The sequence below is a fragment of the Strongylocentrotus purpuratus genome, unplaced genomic scaffold, assembly GCF_000002235.5.
Source record: "Strongylocentrotus purpuratus isolate Spur 01 unplaced genomic scaffold, Spur_5.0 spur5_scaffold_2, whole genome shotgun sequence".
In the NCBI taxonomy this organism is placed as follows: domain Eukaryota; kingdom Metazoa; phylum Echinodermata; class Echinoidea; order Camarodonta; family Strongylocentrotidae; genus Strongylocentrotus; species Strongylocentrotus purpuratus.
The window spans coordinates 37,458,627-37,479,723 of record NW_022145605.1 but is presented as its reverse complement, the minus strand read 5'-3'; the positions used below and the strand labels follow the sequence as shown (position 1 = coordinate 37,479,723).

General features: G+C 37.9%; 1 protein-coding gene across 1 annotated transcript in view; it reads right to left on the bottom strand.

Annotated features, from left to right (window-relative positions):
- Window positions 1-21,097, bottom strand: part of LOC762415 (IgGFc-binding protein) — a 136,379-nt gene that overhangs the window by 6,693 nt on the left and 108,589 nt on the right. The window contains exons 122-135 of the mRNA XM_030991267.1: window positions 19,785-20,008; window positions 17,598-17,699; window positions 16,836-16,991; window positions 15,108-15,255; window positions 13,756-13,929; window positions 13,033-13,241; window positions 12,324-12,504; window positions 7,186-7,479; window positions 6,496-6,813; window positions 5,226-5,549; window positions 4,171-4,488; window positions 2,925-3,139; window positions 1,294-1,510; window positions 212-514 (exon numbers count right to left, since the gene is read on the bottom strand). Of these exons, the coding sequence (XP_030847127.1) occupies window positions 212-514; window positions 1,294-1,510; window positions 2,925-3,139; window positions 4,171-4,488; window positions 5,226-5,549; window positions 6,496-6,813; window positions 7,186-7,479; window positions 12,324-12,504; window positions 13,033-13,241; window positions 13,756-13,929; window positions 15,108-15,255; window positions 16,836-16,991; window positions 17,598-17,699; window positions 19,785-20,008 (3,183 nt within the window). The remainder of the gene's footprint in view (window positions 1-211; window positions 515-1,293; window positions 1,511-2,924; window positions 3,140-4,170; window positions 4,489-5,225; window positions 5,550-6,495; window positions 6,814-7,185; window positions 7,480-12,323; window positions 12,505-13,032; window positions 13,242-13,755; window positions 13,930-15,107; window positions 15,256-16,835; window positions 16,992-17,597; window positions 17,700-19,784; window positions 20,009-21,097) is intronic.

The window sequence follows — 21,097 nt, the reverse complement described above, 5'->3', positions numbered from 1 at the left end:
CTGGGTAGATTATGGTTGGCAGAAAGGGACAAGAAATCCTCCAGCTATGATCTTTCTTCACATTCACTTAAACAGGGAGTTATCTTTTTTTTATATTTGAAAATCTTATGATGATATGCCATGATTATTGCCATTATTTAGTACTGTTGCCAATTTAGATACTGGACATAATCAAAGTATCGTACACATTAAGCAAATGATCGTCTCTCACCTGTATCGCACATGCTTTCTCCAGCAAAACCCTGTTCACACGTCACAGCACTGATCACATCACTGAACTCCACAGACTGCTCCTCTGCGAATGCTCCTCTCAGGGTGTAAGCCACATTGTCGTCCAGCCCCGTCAGAATGTAAAAGCCTCTGGCACGCGTTACCACGGATCCGTTATTCCAGGGCCCACTGTCGGTCCTGTACTGCAGGACTACATCTGTGACAGAGGTCGGGGATGTCCATTCGGCAGTGATGGAGAGACTGTTGATGTGTGATAGTGTGATCCTGTATGGCGACACCTCAGCTGCATCAAAGATATCATCAACATCATTAGTCATTACTATCAAGTTATCTTGTAATTATACTGTATTTGCTTTTCACCTTCATATAATAAAGGATCTCATCTTAAACAAAAAAGAAAATAACTTATTTTCATAAATTTTGTCATCTTCTAATGAAATTACTCATCTTCTAGGTTGACTGTTCATTTCCTATAAGTTCTTCTTGGTAGCCCATTCTAAAACATAATCTAACACATCTTTCTTATTTTGTTTTCCCTATAAGTATCCTCTTAATCCAGTCTCTTGTATTTGATATTGCACCTATAATAGTGTTAATTGCCATCATTGTGCCCTCTTCTCTCTCTTTTTCTGTATCTCCAGTCTCTCTCTCTCTCTCTCTCTTGTTAATCTTCTGGTTAACATTCGAAGCTTCATTTTTCCCAACTCCCAACTTCTTAACAATTTCAAATAACTTTGTATGCCAACAAATTGGGAGCAACCCCCATCATAGTTTATGTCAAATAATGTTATTTCCTTACAATAAAAGATCGTAATTATTTAACTATTATAATTGTGTTCATAAGTTTATATCATTTATATTATATCTTATTTTGTCATCATTGTATACGATATGTATTTCTGTTAATTCATGTATAATTAAATCTTTAGATCAATCATGTTATTTATGGTATATTTGATTGTTGTAAAGCGCATAGAGAATTTATTATTATGCGCTATATAAAAATTACTTTATTATTATTATTATTATTATTATCTTCAAAATAAGTAAGAACCCCTTTACCTGTCTGGCAGTCGACACCTCTGAATCCCTCTTCGCATGTCTCTAGAGTATACACTTCTCCAAAGGCCTCTGGGCTGTCTTCATAGACCAACATAAGTCTGATGTCATACATGATGGCAGGGGTGAGCCCATTTATGGTGAATGAGACTTGTTCGGGAGATGAAGCAGAGACTTGTGTCCATGTCTGGGAGAGATTGGGCTTGTACTCCACAAACACCTGTCATGAAAAAGGATAGAAATGATAACTGATTATGGTACACAGTACCCTGTGCAGACATATATGTTGATTGTACTTTAAAGGTACTTTGTCCCATTTGCAGGTCAAAAAATGAAAAGGGTAAATTCCAACAGCATTTGAAGACTTATTTATAACTTCCCTCACAACGAAAGGGTTTGAAAATGGCTTTTCGTGGCAAAATAATGACCATTAGTTGTGAAATCAACATAAGTGATTGCAATCACCTAAGTTATAGTCTGATTTTCAGACCCTTATACTAAACGGTTGTACATAATATCTTGAAGAGTACATTTTTATATGGTCACTCTTAAAGTGGTTAAAATGGTCAATAATATAACACTTTCAAGGGGATGAATTTGAAGTGGGAACTAAATAGTGGGTAAAAAGATTGTAAATGATAGCATAAGACATCATTCCTAAAAATTGAAATTAGCAAAAACTGAATGGATACTTCTTTAAACGGATATACCTCTTTAGTTGCTTTTCCTGATTTAACCTGTAAGAAACCCACAAATGTTAACCCTATTTAGCCCGGGCTATTTTGAAACTGCATAGCCCGGGGGGGCTTCTAAGGCGCCCCCCCCCCCCCCCCCCCCTATGATCTCGGCCGTGAAACGCCCAATCCGTGAAAATTTGCATACATGTCAAGTGAAGTGTATAGAATACTATGGTAATTTCAATTTTTTGAAAAATTTGCTCATTTGCATATTTATGGTAATTTATGCAAATAAGGTCATAAAATTCACATTTTTGCCCATAAATCAGACATTATTCATATATAAGCATTCTTTCTCACTACATATATTTGTTAGACCATTTGGAATAATAATACAACACTTTCTTTGTTTTCTTAACTTATGTATTTTATTGTTTTTTGTTGTTTTATTTCATTTCCAACTATAATTCAACTATTTTGACCCCAAAATAAACACCTAAACTATAAACAAGACCAAATTAATAACCTATGATTTTTCTCATTATTTGAAAAATGAGATTTCCATATGTTTTGTACACAAATCACAAAAATGAGCGATTTTCGGGATGACATGCAAAGACAAAACGACACGTGACTTTGTAACGGTAGGTCCGATTTTCGAAAAATTTCTTTCAAAAGATGCGCAAGACTTGAAAGAAAAAAGTCACAAAATTTCAGTGCAAGATTTTCTTGCGTTAAAAAATTATCGCGAAAAATGTCCCCCCCCCCCCCCCCCGGGCTAAATAGGGTTAAGGCCTTACATAATCTGTCTAAAAAAACAGAGATAGAGACGTTTTTTAGAACCTGAAATGAGATGCTAGCCTCAAAAAAAAAACCTAAAAAAAATCTTCTTCAAGAAAGAAGAGTAATAATTCACATAACTGTCGCCCTGAGAGTGAAGAAATTGTAAATACAAACCTGAACCACATTGGGTTGCTGCAGAGTCCAACTGATTTTCAGAGAGGTACTGGTCTTTCCTACTGTCTCAATGATGTAAAGGGGTGCAGCGACAGTGGTGGGTGCATTCGTAAAGGGTGTGGTTGGCCCCGCGGTGGAAGGTTCAGTGGAAGGTTCAGTAGGTGGTGAGGTCTGCATAGTGGTAGGGCTTGGGGTGGTGGTAACAACTGGAATTTCTTGTATGAAAGAGAGGAAGAAATAGCTTATGACGGTGTTTACTTATGGCTAAACTTCTAAACTACGTACGGTTAACACATAAGCAATGACATTTATGAATTATTAATAAAGATCGATAGCTCAGAGCAAGAAGTTTTGACCTTTTAAATGACCTACAAAGACAAATTATATGTTGAATTAGAGAGAAACAAATTTAATGTTAATCAATTTACTACTGCTAAGATCACACCGACGCCGAATTGATGGCGCATTAAATCGGCGAGCAAAGGGGCGGCAAAGCGTAACAAAGCTTAATTAAAGCGTAAAGACCGTAATAGAGCGTGAGAAAACTTTGAGCAATTCGGGACATTTGGCAAGAGCGCCAAAAAAATTTAAACTGTTTAAAAATTTGAGGCGATCTGTCACGAATTGCGTAAAGCGGGGAGAGCCTATTAAAGCTTATCAAAGCGTCACAAAGCTTATCAAAGTTTTGCTCAAAGCGTAGGAAAGCTTAACAGAGTTTAAATTTTTGGCGTTCTTGCCGAATGTCCCGAATTGCTCAAAGCTTTCTCACGCTCTATTACGGTCTTTACGCTTTAATTAAGCTTTGTTAGGCTTTGCCGCCGCTTTGCTCGCCAATTTAATTCGCCATCAATTCGGCGTCGGTGTGAACTTAGCATAACATATCTCAGGAGATCGTGAGATTTTTTGAAAAATGACGCCGAATTGATCGCCGATTTAAAGCGCGACATTCGGCGTCGGTGTGAACTAGGCATACTGAATTCTCTCATTCCATATACCAGGTAGGCTTTTTTAAAGGAGCCATCTAGTTCCCACAGGGAATGAGTCATGCTTAATTAAACTAAATTCTTATATTAAATTTTGTAATGTTCTTGCATACTGTACCTTCTAAATGAAGAATATCTTCTGGAAGTAAATGTGTATGTATAATGGTTAAGTGAAAATAAGCAATTGATGAATTCATCCTGCAAACAATGTATCACATTAATCCTGAGCTCCTATCAAACCTAAACAAACTTCATGCACTCACCAATCTCACAGTTGAGACCTCTAAATCCTGCAACGCAAGTCTTCATCTGGACCACATCACTAATGGTGGAGGATACGTCCATCCTGGTCACCAGAACCCTAACACTGTACGCCGTGTCTTCCGCCAAGGGGGTCAGGAGCGCCCCTGTCTCCAAGGGCTGGAGCTGATTGGTAGCCAGCCAGGCGTCGGAGGTGTCAGAGGTACGTTTGTACTGGACTTGTGACCAGACGATGGAAACGGTCGTCTGCCAGGTGACGTTGAGCGATGTGACCATTGCTTCCACAAGACGGACATCAAATGCTCCAAGTTCGGCATAGTCTGGAGAAATGCATAGAGAGGTGTGCAGGAGAAATTGAGATTAATAAACAAGTATTTGAATAAGTACCGTATAATGATTTTGATCGCAATTACATAGGGAACACACTGTTACTGAGAATAACACATGTACATGTACTTTGATTGAAAAGGATGTTTTTCAATCCCATACAGTATTGCAATATTTGTGTCACTCTAGTGACTTGTTTGTTTAGATGAACACTTTCATGAAATAAATAGGTTTTTAAAAGATTCTGATACATGTATAATGACATATGAGAATTAAAAACAAAGAAAGAAGTCAAGTTTCAATAAACACTTTGAAAAAAATTGATTGCCATTACAGAAAAGGCATTGGATATGCATGTACTGGTACTTCGCATATTATACAAAAACAAAAAAGATTGGCATTAGCTGAATTCCAAAACACTCTAATATAACCGTTGTGTTGGCTCAGTCAGTAGAGCGTCCGCCTCACAACCAGGAGGTCGTGGGTTCGAACCCCGGCCGCGTCCTCCAAAATACCAAAAGACGTTAAAAGACGGGAGTTGCTGCTACCTTGTTTGGCGTTCAACAATAAGGGGATAGAGCAACGTCGATCTGGCGCTGCTCAGTGGCTGCCGGGCTCAGGATCAATTGGGCAAAAAGAATTTCCATTTTCGGTTTAATAAAATTTGGAGTGGACTTTAAAAGATTATTATTATTATTATTATTATTATTATTATTATTAGCACACTTACTGATTTCACAATTAGCTCCCTGGAATCCCTCAGGACAGAGTGTAACCTGATTAGTCTCTCCAAACTGCTCCTTAGTATCGTTGATCAGCTTGAGACGGTAGTCATACGTCACACCGGGTTCCAGTCCCTCTATGTTGTACAGCCCACGATCAGCGGGCACGGGTGGCTCCTCGGTCCAGCCATCAGCAGTGATGAGAACACGAGCCTGCGGGGAGGTCGCGACACGGTGCTGGACGGCTACTTGGGAAACGGTCACATACACTGTCCAGGTGACGGTCACAAAATCACTGCTGACCGTGTCTACACTAGCATCAATGGGGACATCTACCATCACAGAAAAGAAAGAAGATACTCCATCTTACTCAATCTCCTATATCAATTTTAGGTTAATTCACACATTAAAGCCTGTCTGCACTAGTTTGGTCATGGGAATTAGACCTCTCTGCAGGGTCACTGGCAGATGGTTATCTCATCAAATCAGCTCTCAATTAACATAAGAAAAAGGGCATCATGGGGGATCAACGGGTACTGCTAAGGCATTGTAGGCTGTATAGAGGGCACAAGTAGCTATAAGTAGTGCAGTGGGACTGTAAAAGGATGAACCTGTCAAATTATCCTTTTTCAATTGCACAGAGCACGAATTCCAGATTTTGTGTCAGATAAGGGATACTGTTACAAGTCTGTAATCACACTAAAATTATTTGGACCATTGCACTGTATGTAGCATACACATAGTGATCATGGACTGAACAGCAATATAGAATACCTTACTAATGAGTTGATAATGAATAAACATACCTAAATGAGAGAGAGTAAAGACATCTAGTTTTCTAATGATTTTGCTCATGAGGTTCTCATCCATTTTAATCTACTTATTGTTTAAGATGTTCCTGATTGGAAAATCTATAAAGATCCCATTTTCTATTTCCTTTGAAACAAAGTTTCTTATTGAAACATGTAAACTGGTATTAGAGACGTCATGGCTATGAAGACCATTTATTGGTATCTCCCAGAGGCGATCTTTCCACAACATTACAGAAACTAATACATCAGTGACCACCTGTCTACAAAGACCACCTGTCCTTAAAGACCATATTTTTTGTTTCCCTTGAAAATGGTTTCTCATTGAAACATGTACTATAGGCACCTGTACATTAAGACCACCTGTCTATACAGACCACTTTTCTTGTCTCCATTGGGTGGTCTTTATAGACAGGTTTCACTGTACATGTATGTCTACATTACACCATCAAGGCAGGAGCATCATTACCTCCTTCACAGTTGAGACCAACTGTCCCACCAGCACAGGTCAGCAGGGTCAGAACAGCACTCTCCGCCTGTTCCCCACTGGACAGTCCAATGGCCACCTGCACTTGGTAACTGGATAGTTCACTCAGGCCCTGGATGATATCTGATGTCGCCGTGCCTTCAAGGAGAGTGCCGTTGCTCCAAGGGTCCGTGGAGGACTCACGGAACGTGAGGTGCACCCATTGGATCTCAGCGATTTCCGGTAGGGTCCACTTAAGCTCTAGGGAGGCACTGGTGGCATATACCAGATTGAAGTCATATGCACTTGTGCTGCTGTAGTCTATAGATCAAGGTATAAAGTATAAATATGAAGTATGTGAGCAGTTTAGGTACACTCCCCAGTGTAGAACATGGGACTGTGAGTTGTAAAATGCATTTCACTTTTCTCTTGCACATTTATTTATAAAACTCTGTCAGGGTCCTAACATAATTTGACATTAGTATAGAAGACATTACTTCAGGGATCAGATGTAACTTACTTTGACCATGAAACATCCACCACTATGCCGACTAATTAGCATCCAATGAGGTATCATTATAGAATACCAACATGTCCATTGTGTGGTGAGGGTCGAAGGGACACTAACTCTGTGTTAAAGAATATATGAGACAATACCCTTTTGGCTCTAACCAGAAGTCACACTCAACTCACCTGTTGCACACTCCGGCCCCTGCACTCCAGGTGTGCATGTATCAAACACCTCAACGGATGACCTCGTGTAGAAGGAGTCCCCTACAAACACCAATCTAACTTGGTAAGACTGTGATGAAGTCAAATCATCAAGAATGATAATCTGTCTGGTCGCATCGACGGTGGAGCTGTTAGACCAGACCTCTTCACCTTGGAATCTGTACTGGACAATGACCGATGTTACCTCTTGGTCAGTTGTCCAGGTGAGGGTCAGTGTGGACCATGTGGCCTGGTCAAGGGTGATGGTGTACCCCACTGCAGAAGGATAGGAAGAAGAATATGGTACACGTAAAATGCTCCACTATGGTAAAATTCAATTCTTTGGATTTTTTTATTTATTATCACTTATACTTTAGTAGTGCAGCGGCTTAGCAAGAAAATTGTGCACTTTTTGATAAAAGCATGAAACTTCTAGCATAGTTTGCTTTCACCATAAGATTTATTTTCAGATGTGGAGGGAAGTCAGATTTGACCTCTGATGACCCTGAGAGGTCAAATCCAAAATGGCCGCCAGGCCGCATGGTCTAATGTACAAACATGCTTAACTTTTGAACCAAATAGTCCAGAGAAACGTTTAAGGTGTCATTTCCAACTAAATTGGGGATGCCAATTCATTTGGTAATACTTTTGAGATCGCCTGAACTCAGGGTTTTGCATTAAGGTCAAGGTCAAGGTCAAAATTGACTAAAAATAGCAAGTTTTGAATGGTTACAAATGGTTAAATCTCATTTATTTGTCATTTGTTCTCAAATTTCTTTAGGAATTGTTCCCCTGCATAGTCCTCCACCTTAATCCCTTTCAGGTAGTCTATTTCAGTTTGATTTGACCTCTGATGACCCTGAGAGGTCAAATCCAAAATGGCCGCCAGTCCGCAAGGGCTAATGTATAAACGCAGTAACTTTTTAACCAAATAATCCAGAAAAACATTTAAGGTGTCATTTCCAACTAAATTGGGGATACCAGTTCATCTGGTAGTACATTTGAGATCGCCAGAACTCAGGGTGTGGCATTTATGTCAAGGTCGAGGTCAAAATTGACTAAAAATAGCAAGTTTTGAATGGTTACAAATGGTTAAATCTCATTTATTTGTCATTTGTTCTCAAATTTCTTTAGGAATGGTTCCCCTGCATAGTCCTCCACCTTAATCCTTTTCAGGTAGTTTATTTAACACTTTGATGTGACCTCTGATGATCCTAAGAGGTCAAATCCAAAATAGCCGCCAGTCCGCATGGTTTAATGTACAAACGTGGTAACTTTTGAACCAAAAAGTGTAGAAAAACGTTTGAGGTGTCATTTCCAACTAACTTGGGGATGCCAATTCATTACGTAATACATTGAGATCGCCAGAACTCAGGGATTTGCAATAAGGTCAAGTTAAAGGTCATATTAGGCTAAAAAAAAGTGCTGTTTTCTTTTTTAAAATAAACTTTGCCTCTATTTTGACACTTAAGGTTTCATTATTTTAAAAATTAATAAAAAGACCCGTGTACCACCACTTTGACTATCCAGGGCCAAATTTCATAGAGCTGCTTATCGGTTGGTTCTGTGCTTACGTATTAGTTTCTACTTCAAAGCACTGCTAACCGTAAGAACACGAAAATGCATTAACCTTACGCTGCTTACTGGACGAAAATGAATTTTGTAACAATGCAACCCATTGTGAACGTACAAGGTACAAATTTGTCTGCTACAGTTATAGCAGGAAGATTTGCTTACCGGTTAGCAGCTTTATGAAATTGGGCCCAGAAGACAAAAAAAAAGCTATTCCAAATACGACCTAAAACCTGTTCGTAACCACAGCTATAGATATCTACATGAATTTAGCACTGTCCACAACTTATGCATATCCTAATGATGGTAACGATCAAAATCTAACAGTCTCCAGAACAAGATCACAGTTCATTGCATCCTTTCTTGCAGCGACAGTGGATTATTCATGCCACAATTTTTATGCTTCCGGGAGAGTGGTCCAAAGAGGCTGCCACCCAGTTGTTTCGTTTGTCCAGCCCAAGTCAGATGGCTCTGCATCTCTGGATTCTTGGCCAATATCTGGTTTCAACAGTTGACCTGGTAGCAAGTGCGCTTGAGGTGCTGCTTGAGTGCTGCCTGGGATGGAGGAAAGTTCTCCAGGTTTCTAGACTTCTGTGCGAAGAGCTGTTTCCTGGCATCATTCACTATCATGCTCTCACTGGTTCGGTCATATTAGCACCACAAATCACTCTGGCAGTAACATTGATCCTTCACTGACCTCCCTAGGCATGCACAGGAGTTCATTGAAGGAATCATTCACCTCTGGGAAAGACTTCTAAGTTTTTCCTGTGAATGTAGAAACAGTGTGACACCCGGTGAACGCATGAAAGATTGGAAGAGTCATACATTGTGTCAGACTCATGGTGGCAACTATCATGATTTTATGAAAAGCCTTGTACCGAAAGCTTGATCTGAAACCAAAAGCGATCCCCAGCATCAGGAGCTGTCTTGCTGAATGAAGCCACGGCCAGTTCAACCGCATCAGTACCAACAATACGTATGGATACCCTTTTACACCCATGGGACAAGGCCTGCCAAGTGTGACTCAGCAGGAGAGCAGAGTACTCCACTTCCATCTGTTGCATATTATACAGTTCCTTGCCCTGTGGTAGAGCAAGGTAAACGGCTTCGCATGACATGAAATCAAACAATTCGGTTTTGTTCTCATTGAATCGAAGGAAGTCCTTCCAGCTTTCTGGCAGCAAAATAGAAGGAGCCACCCTTTTCCTGGTGCCCTTTCCCTTTTCCTGCCCTATTGAGGCTTTCAGGATAGCAGGTGAGTATACACCATAGCCAAGGTCGATGCGGATGCTTTTCTCGAGTTGAGCAAAGATTTATGGGGCAAACACTTTTCCTCCATACTCTTGAAATGTTCTTGATGTTCCAGGGTTGAGCATTTGAACCAAAGCTTCACCATCAATAATTATTGCTTGGGCCACAGGTGCACTATTGTTTTCGAGCAGATTTGATTCCAGGCAGCGAAGTAGATCTGCTTTAACTCCAAACCGCATTTACCTCCAGTTAACAAAGCTGGCGGGACTGCCTGGTTTTCATGAGAGAAGAAATTGTCCATATCTCCATCCCTTGTCTGACACGAGATGTAAATCCCCAAAAAGAGACCACAGTCACTCTTAAGTGCTGCAAGCTGTGCCTTCTGTTTTAACATATATATATATATATATATATAACCTTCGCCGGCTGCCGACTGAAAAATGGCAACTTGTTCGTATGAAGTGTTTGTGTGACAGCTAGGTGTCGTACACTGCTCTAGCCTTTCTGTCACAAACTTTGTGTACTGCTCACCTAGGGTCTCAATCCTTCTCCCCGTTTCAGCCAATTGGATATCCATGATATGTCGCTTGTGCCAATGACTAGTATGTCTTGACTTTGTTCTAGAGATGGATTCCCCATCTCTTTCAGTACTGTCAGAAGTTCCCATCCCTCAAGAATGCTGCCTGCACTCCAGGTTGCTGGTCAAGGTGATGTTTGTATAGTGTTAGCGGAAACGTTAGTTTGCTTCATGGCATGTTCCTCAAACTCTGTAGCGATTATTTAAATTACTTAAACCAAATAAAACACAAAGTAACTTAAAAAACATCTTACCAGTATTATTGAGCAGTAACGGAAAGGAGCAGTTTCTCTGACTTGAATTGAGGTTTGTACCGTATACTGCCTAGCTGCCCACTGACCATGCTATATGCATATGGTCAGTTACAAGACAACTACTGGTTTGGTGCTATAATAAGTGAAATAAACTAACTGACAGGGATTACGATGGAGACTATGCAGGGGAACCACTCTTAAAGAAATGTGAGAACATAGGGGGACAAATAAATGGGAAAACTTTTTGTAAACATTCAAAACTTGCTATTTTTTTAGCCAATTTTGACCTTGACCTTGACTTCATGCAAAGCCCAGAGTTCTGGCGTACCCAAAAGTATTACCAAATGAATTGGCACCCCCAACTTAGTTGGAAATGACACCTTAAACGTTTTTCTGGACTATTTAGTTCAAGAGTTAAGCGTGTTTGGACAATTATTAGACTATGCGGTGGACGGGCAGCCATTTTTTATTTGACCTCTCAGGGTCATCAGAGGTCAAATCTGATTTCGCTCTACATCTGAAAATGAATCTCATGGTGTGCAGGGGAACCACTCTTAAAGAAATTTGAGAACATAGGAGCGAACAAATGACAAATAAATGGGATTTGTTTCGTTGTAAACATTGAAAACTTGCTATTTTTAGTCAATTTTGACCTTAACCTTGACCTAAATGCCAAACCCCGAAATCTGGCGATCTCAAAAGTATTACCAAATACATTGGCATCCTCAATTTAGTTGGAAACGACACCTTAAATGTTTTTCTGGACTATTTGGTTCAAAAGTTAAGCGTGTTTGTACATTAGACCATGCGGACTGGCGGCCATTTTGAATTTGACCTCTCAGGGTCATCAGAGGTCAAATCTGACTTCCCTCCACATCTGAAAATGAATCTTATGGTCTAAACTAACTATGCTAGAAGTTTCATGCTTTTATCAAAAAGTGCACAATTCTCGTTATATGGGGAGCTAATCCGCTGTACTATAGGTTTATTCTCACTGGAAAAAAAAAGCTTACCTCTGAAACTCCATCTTCTAATGATGAGATCTGACACGGCAAAAGAATTTTGGAAATGTAAAACTGACTATATTTTCTAGCAGGCAATATCATTCCTATTCAAATTGAAAGAGAATCCTATGATTGGCACACTTACACATAATTTTTAGAAAACGAAAAAAATAGCATAAGAAAAATCGTTACAGGAATACATAAAGCAACTGTAACTTCACTAAACACATAACGTTCCTTTGTCTTGCTTTGGTTATGAAACTGTAGCAAAAAGTAAAATCCAACTAGGGCCCTGGTTTTATCTTAAATGTACCCTACCAGTAGTCTTTTAAATTGAAAATGGTAAGGTAATTACAGGGTTGCTTTGTAGCAGAATGCAGTAATCTGGCAGTATTACAGATCACAGGGTCACTCATTAACTCACAAAAAATCTCATCAGTACCCATAGAGAGACTTGATTACCTGTTGCATTGTAGCAGGTAGCACCATCTGTTGAATCTTGACAGTAGCAGGCTCTGTTGCCATCTCTGATCTCACAGACTCCATTGAAAGCACACTGGATGGATTCACAGGACATCATGTGTGACAAACCATCGCACACGCAACGCTGGCCACATCCATCTGAAATGTACTCCTCATTGCTCTATAGAATGAAATGACAGAGGTGAGTGGTTAGTGACTAGTGATTAACTTTGGTCTGGACCCTGATAAATACCTTTAGTACTAATAGAGGGACTATAGGACCTTAGGGACTAAATACAAATTGTTACGTCCCTCTTCATTGTATTGAAAAATGGAATCATGACAGTGGGGAGAGATTACCAATGATACTCGGTGAGTTCTGTAACGGTCTCGAATTTGAGACCTGCATCGTAATCCCGAATGAATGTTACAAAGTTTGATCATGGTCTTGATCCAAGGACTCCAGGGACCCGTTTCACAAAGCCTTTTTTCAATGACAAATGACAAAAATCAGTGATAAATCTGCTGATAACCAATCAGAAGCAAGGATTTCAGTAGCTTATAACAAAAACTGTCATTTGTCACTGATAACAAGTTTTGTGAAACACCCCCCAGGACCATCTTATGAAGAGTTCTGAGTGATCTGAAGTGAACAATAAATTTTTTGAATTAAAACTAGCAAATGGGGGAAATAAGGGTGAATGCTCACCTTGAAATACAGTCCATTGTACGTGCACCCACACAGGCTAGCCACGGTACACTGGTCATCCTCGTAGACAAACCCTTCTTCACACACACATCCAGATGTGCATCCAAGATCTAGACTGGTACACTGGTCAACAGTTCCTAGGTCAGCGCAGGACGATGGACATTCTGTCACGCAAGAACTGTACACTGAGTTTGCAGGACAGTCATAAGCTGGAGCGATATTGTAAAAAGGAAACAAATAAACAATAATAGATGTTAATTTCTAAAAAAATCATAGAAAATTGATATTGATTTGCAATCCAACGTATGCATTCTACACAATGATGGATTGAGATATTTGTTTGCACCTGAAACCAAACTCATGAGAGATTTTCAAATATAATCATCGTTAAATTTTTGTACAGCATAATATTGAAAAGACTTTCCTAAGATATTTTCTCATTGAGTATATTGAAATATCATTTAGATTCAGAAGTTGTATGATAGAATTAATATCTCATGATACTAATCCTTCCATTTTTAAAATAGAAAGCATGATTATACCTGAAGCAGACGTGGGCCAATTATATTTGAAAACTCTGCTTACCACGATGGCTATAAAACCTAATTCCCTACATCCAAGTTATTATGTAACAAAGGAAGTCATCAGGAATATTATCATTAATATTGAGACTCATTCTTTGACTAAAAGTGACATAAAGGATAAGAATTAAACAAAACTTACAACAGGGACCGTCAACATTACGCTTCCAATCTGTCTGGAGCTGGCAGCGTGTAGCATACACCTCGACGATGTTACACAAGACTGAGCTATTCAGGTTTGTTGCACACATATCATACAGACAGCTCTCATAGTATGGATCCAGGGTGACAGTCGAATAGCAATCACCAAACACATCTGGAAGGAAAAGAGAGAGAGAGAGAGAAGAGAGAGAGAGAGAGAGAAAGAGAGAGGGAAAGAGAGAAAGAGAGAGAGAAAATAGATCAATCATTATTGAGTAAAGATACATTCATACGTATGTCACATCTTTTTGTCAATGGTAACTCACAATATTTGAATAACAAGATCAATTGAATGGAATTCCTTAGTAAGATAAAACGGTGGACAATTGGTTGAAAAGTGTGAGTTCATTCATGCATCTAGCGTAATTGGTCTCTGCCGTAGAATTACTGACAAATTATATCATACTTTTTTCAATAAACACAATTATTATGGCCCCATCAAACAGGGACTTTAACACCTTTTATTACAAGACAAGGAGTTGGGGTTTATTTGGTATACATGTATATCATAAATGAAAGAATAAATCTTGTTTGAAATTTAAAGAAAATCAATATCTGTAAATGCATTACAATCAAAATTTGTCTCTCACATTTCTACTTTTCTTTCCCTCGTTCTATCTATTAGAAGATTGCACAAAGACAAAAATGCAGTAATCTTACATGTATATGAGTGATATTTTAGTACGGGATATTTATTCTGTTTGTTTGCTTGTTTCAAATCATGCTACATGCACCTCTTGAGTTCATTATATCTCTTGACCCCAAAAGATTAAATATCACCTAAAGGTTAAAGGTAATGCAAAGTTTTGGGAAATTTTGACAATAGGGTGGATAATAATTCTTTACAATTTTGATATATTTGGATGCCACTGTGAATGTATTATACGGTAAGTAATAGAAAATTTAGCACCTAAAAATTGAAATCGAATAATCAAAATTTACTGTTGCTCCTGGTAGATTTCAAATATTTCAAATAGCGCCTACAGCCATTTCATGGTAGCTGCGACCATGAAAATCTCAGAATATGCAGTTCTGATATATAATTTCCAAACGGGAATAACAAATTGGTTGATTGTAGTCAAGAAACAATGTTTTAAAGGTAAAGTAATATCAATCTTGAGAGGGAGCTATACAACATAAAGAGTTTATTCGTTACAATTTTATCACTCTAGACTCAATTTCGTCCGCAAAAGCAATCATTGAATATTGTAAAATCGCATATGCTTCCAATATCATGACCCCATACCTAAACTTTGTATAACCTTTAACAGTAGATCCACATTTACAACTTACTTGTATCATTGAGGTAATTTGAGCACTGCGTGACTGCATTATCCCTTAGGGTTGCATCTGTATCACAAGGGTTAGTGTCTGTTGGTGTCTCAGGGCAGGAGATAGCTCCATCACTCCAGCTATCTCCAAAGTCTTCAATGGATGATGCCTGAAGATATTTCAAGTGATAATCACAATAAAATTATTCATGTATTTATTTATTTCTGATATTTATACAGGGTGGCACATATCACCAATTTGGTGGTCTCCATGAGGCCCTGTTTGGTAAGAATAAAACAAATAACAGCAGCAAAAACAAAATATAAATAGGTAAAATCCAAATCAATTGGTATCCTCATGAAATAACTGATCATTCAAGAATTATCCTTGATCTTTTACAAGATATATGTAAATGGAATTTTCCATTTAAATAGAAAATACATTTATGTTAAATGAGAACAAAATAAAGATTAGATGATCACCTCGTATTCAAAAGAAAGAATTCTTTATTGTAAACATACATTTTTTATAATCTGATAAATACCATTCAAAAGACATCAAAAGAATTACTCAAGTACATCTACACATCTTCATTAAAAGTAGATGCTTATTCATGCTCAAGGCAAAACATCTTCTCATTTTTATATTTCCAATCCACGTTTTTTTTCCTCCATAGGAACAATGAAGTGCCAACACCGAGGGCCCTGTTACTTATATCAACACTATTAAAGTAGCTACTTTCTAGATAGATATACTGACTATATTTTACTGATAGCACATGTTTTGGATTTGTTCTAAACCGAACATAGTATGGTGTAATAATGCTTATCAACAGTATTGTATGAATGATGCTATCTTATCAATTAACTCTAAAAAGGCCGGGCTATTTGAGGTCTTAGTACGGCCGGGGGGGGGGGGCCATTATGGCCCCCCTTAAGATCTCGGCCGCAAAGCGGCCGATCGCCTGGAAAATTTGCACGCATGTCAAGTGAAGTGGATAGAATTATATGATAATTTCAATGTTTTGAAAATTCACTCATTTGCATATTTATGGTAATTTATGCACATAAAGTCATAAAAATCACATTTTTACCCATAAATCATATATTATTCATATTTAAGCATTCTTTTTCACTACATATATTCATTAGACCATTCTTAATAATAATACGACAAAAAAATTTGGAAGAGCCAGCTTATTCCTTATGTTATCCCTTGTTTTGATAATTTCTTATGTATTTCATTGTATTTTTAACTTATGTATTTCATTGTTTTTGTTGTTTTATTTCATTTCTTACTACAATTCAACTATTTTGACTCCCAAAACAACCACCTAAACTTTTAACAAGACCCGATAACCCATGTTTGATCTGTTTTGGGGAAAAATGACTTTTCCATATGTTTTGTACACAAATCATGAAAATGAGTGATTTTCGGGCTGACATGCAAAGACAAAAGGTCACGTGACCTTGTAACCGTAGGTCCGATTTAAAAAAAAATTCTTTTAAAAGTTGCGCAAGACTCGAAAAAAAAAGTCAGCGAGCGGCGGGGCGCCATCCACATGCGTTCCAGAGTAATCAGAAAAATTGTGGAGGGGGCCATAATGCCCCCCCCCCGGCCATATTAGGGTTAATAGTAACTTGCAACTTCAACCATTAATCAGAAAATTAAAATTATTTAAGCTTCACAGCGATATATACAAAAAACTTAGTCTCTGATATTTAATCAGGGAGAGACGTGCATACTCACCTCAGATCCATCGGGTTTAGTGAAATCATTGTTAGCATCACCGTCCAGGTTGCCACACAGTCCACATACATTGCCGTCGTAGTACTCGGAGAGCCACACCTCGGCTGTGCTCACTCCATCCCATCTCACTGCTAGATCATAGTTTGTCATCACAACCTAGAGAGAGAAACAGAGAGAGAGAGAGAGATTGGGAGATGGTTAAACGACAGAGACAGGGTCAGGTATAAAGAGAGCATTGAGAGTAGTAAATAAAGACAAAGAGAGTCATAGTGTAACAAGAGGAGGAGAATGGGAGAAGGGAGTATAGGAGGAATAAGCAGAAAAAATGAGAATAAAACACTACCAATAAATAATTATAGTATACATACACTTCAAAGAATACCATTTGCAATCTTTGAGAAATCTTGCAGAGATAGAGTGTGTGACCAATATCCTCGTTTGTTAATATGCTAAAAAATTTACAGAACATTCCCTCTGAAAAACAAATCTAACCCCCTCCCCCCCAAAAAAAATTAAAAAAATAAATAAAAAAATAACCCAACAAACAAAGAGCAGATATTAACTATGATGAATCTCAAACAAAATCTTTTTTTTCTTTGTACAGTGTACATTGATTTTTGTACAATCTTGAACAAATGACCTAATTAACCATTAATCAAAATATGAATTTCCTTAATTCAATGGAACAGTACCTGTAAATGCACAGGCATGGTAAAATATTTGGAGGTTGGTGGATAAATGCAGATGAAATGTAGTCTTTACCTTATATTCTCCACTCTGCGTAAAGTATACATTGTTCTTGTAGAAAGGAACATTGACGCGAACACCATCAAGGAAGATATCGGTAGTTGTCATGGTGATAGCCTAGATATAACAACAGAAAGGGGGATGAGAAGACAAAGGGCATGAATTTATGAGTTATAAATTTGGTAACATCTCCAACCTTCTGAAAACATGAAAATGTAATAGCATTATTTCAAAGAAAGTTTTCAGCCTGTATTCTCTGAAACATTCCTTTATTCCGAACCTATTCTCTTAAGGAGAGAAATCAAACAAGTCAAACACATTGATATTTCATAATTTGTCTTTAGAATTTTACATTTCTATAGAAAATCTATCATTCAAAGGCCAAATTAAAAAGCTTAATAACATTTCGTACAAAGAAATACAAATTGAACTAGATTTGTAATACTTGTTTGAAACAAGTATAGGTGGGCTGGTCCAACTAAAATTTAAGACAAAATAAAGGGCACATTTGAGATAGCATATTGTCTCAGCTACAACATACTCGAAGTTCAGCGTAAACAAAGCTAAAACGACAGAGATATTGCTCGCGAAAGACGGAAATGTAGAATCCAGTTTTGAGAAAAACTCATGTCCCTTAGAGAATACACGCAAAAAGTGAAAAATTGACATGCCTCCTTTAATCGCACAAATACGTCCTGATGCCTTTGTCAAAATGAAAATTTATGGCAGCCATATTTGTAGAACATTGTCTCAGGTAGAACATATCAAAATTTGGAAGAAAATTGATCAATATTTTTAGAGATACAGTCAATTTAAAAAAAATATGCTGACATCATAATATGCAAATTGAAATTTTGAGTTCAGAGGTCATTATGATGACGTCATGAGTTAATTGAGGGTCAAATGAAACATGAAATCATATCTCCAATTTATTTTCTATCAAAATATGAAAACAAAATTGGGGTCACCTTGCAGCCTAAAGAGCTACAATGGATTTTGTATAGGCATGTTTTTGCCCATATATGCTATGTATTACAAGAGCTCGCGCGCACTGAAATTTATGTTAAACGGTCGATCATTCCGTTATTAATAGTCATTAAGAGACAAACATGGTATCAATTTGTTTGTAAAAATATGTGGAATATTATGAAAGAAAAAAAATGGCGATTCTATGTTGTGTAAAAGTTTTACGCGCGAAAACGCGCGCGCATGCGCGTGTGAGCAATTTTTTATAAAATGCTTAGAATGGCCTTAAACGTATGCAAAATGATTTTGAGACGATTTTGAGCATTTTAAAATTTTGCGCGCGCATTTACGCGCGGACGTACGCGCACGCGCGCGTTATTTGACCTGAAATTGACCGGACGGATATTGACCTTGATCATAATAAATATGAATGAGAAATACCTTTTGGTTATGAAGATATGATCATGAGTTGATTTTCGTAAAATTTTACAAAATGGCGCCTAGATGACGTCATCAGTGAAGGTCAATGTTGAAAACGTTATTGTGCTTCGTACATATGCCTATACATATGTGTGCCAAATTTCAAGGCATTTGATTGAGCCATTTTCGTGTTATTTTGTTCACAAAAAAGTGGTTAGAAATAAGAAAAATATTTAATAATAATAAATAAAGGCAATTCTAACGAAATTATAAGGTGGTCTGTACGTTATACAGCCCACCTGAAAATGAAACTTAAAACAAGATTGTAATATATTTTGTATGTAATCGTCTCTGCTTCAGAGTGTTTGAAATACTGACTTCAATAGTAACCAATTACGAAACTGCATTGTAAAATTCTCTACCACCAAGCAAAAGAATTTCTAGAATAATTTAGTATCAGGTCAATGAGAACCTCAGAAATAACCTGCTAGTACTCTGTAAAGACTCTCGAGATACTGCAACCCTATATTTATGTCAATGGCAAGACATTGATCTATGTTTGCCACTCTCCATCCAGGTGTTAAATGGGAACCCGGAAGATGCGAAAGCTAATGTGCTTAGATTAGCAAGTGTGCGCTTGTAAAAATGAAGCCTGGCTGGAATGCTCCCCAGGGAGTGGACAACGTGCATACAATGTGTGCAGGTAAGCCTGAATCCGATGACCGGGGTAATAATATATATTTTTAAAGTGCTTTGAGAGGGCCTGCGGTCCTGAAAAGTGCAATATAAGAACAAGCTATTATTATTATTACTCACCAGTCCCTCAACATTCACAACAAGTTCCCTGGTGTATGTGAAGCTGTGTGTATCACTATCCTTTGCTGCTGTAGCTGTGACGCTGAAGGTGTTATCTGAGGTGCCATTGATGCAATCAGAGGTGACTAACGTGTAAACGCAATCCCCTTGGAAGGTATAATCTTGCCCATCAAAGGTAACATAATGTGGGTCACCATAGATGGTGCACACTTGAAGGTCATACACTGTAAGATAAAATGGTATAAGAATAAACTAGACTTTAATTCGTCACTTAGACGAATTAGGTGATACGTATGATAATGGTTTACATAACGAATAATGCATTACACGATATATTGTTTTGTAAAATGCTTCTCCCATTTATATGCTTCTCCCATTATGATCTATTCATATGTCAAGATTAAATTGTGTCTCCTTGATCATCATGGATCTAGGGAAGATAGATTGAAACAATATATGACCTTTGACCCTGTACAGTAACCAGTTACACATTTGACTCTAATTTACATCATGAAGAACACCTTTTGACGATTTTATCTTATTCAAAGAAATGAAAATGTAATTGATAAATGATTATCATCATTATGATAATGATGATCATGATGATCATGATCATGATCATGAGCGCGATCATGACATCTTATTGAAAAAATGAGGGTTGATTTAGATAGCATATAGTCTCAGCTACAACATACTCAAAAATCAACAAAATCCAAGCAGAAGTAACGGCGATATTGCTCGCAAAAGACAGGAATGTAGACTCCAGATTTGAGAAAAAGTCATCTCCCATAGGGATTACACGCAAAAAGTAATGGATTAAGTGAAAATAGGGTAATAATAAAGTAAAAAGGGTTATTTATGACATTATTTGCGATTCTACGTGTTTAAATAATCAAAGGAGATGGTACAGTGAAGGTCAAAAGGAAAAAAAGAGTGAAGCAAAAAATTGTTGGAGACACCCGGACTCGAACCAGGGATCTTGAGGTTGGAAGTCAAGTGCGTTACCGATATACCAAAACATCTCCCATAGCGATTACACGTAAACGGGAAATGGAATTCTGAAATCCTACTTTGCAAGTGAAATATGAGCATGATCCCGGCATCTAATCGAAAAATAAAGGGCACACTTGTGATAGCTCATTGTCTCAGCTACAACATATTCGAAGCTCAGCGAAAACGAAGCTAAAACAATAGAGATTTTGCTCGCGAAAGACAGGAGTGTAGAATCCAGTTTTGAGAAAAAGTCATGTCCCATAGAGAATACACGCAAAATGTGAAAAATTGACATGCCTCCTTTAATCGCAAAAATACAC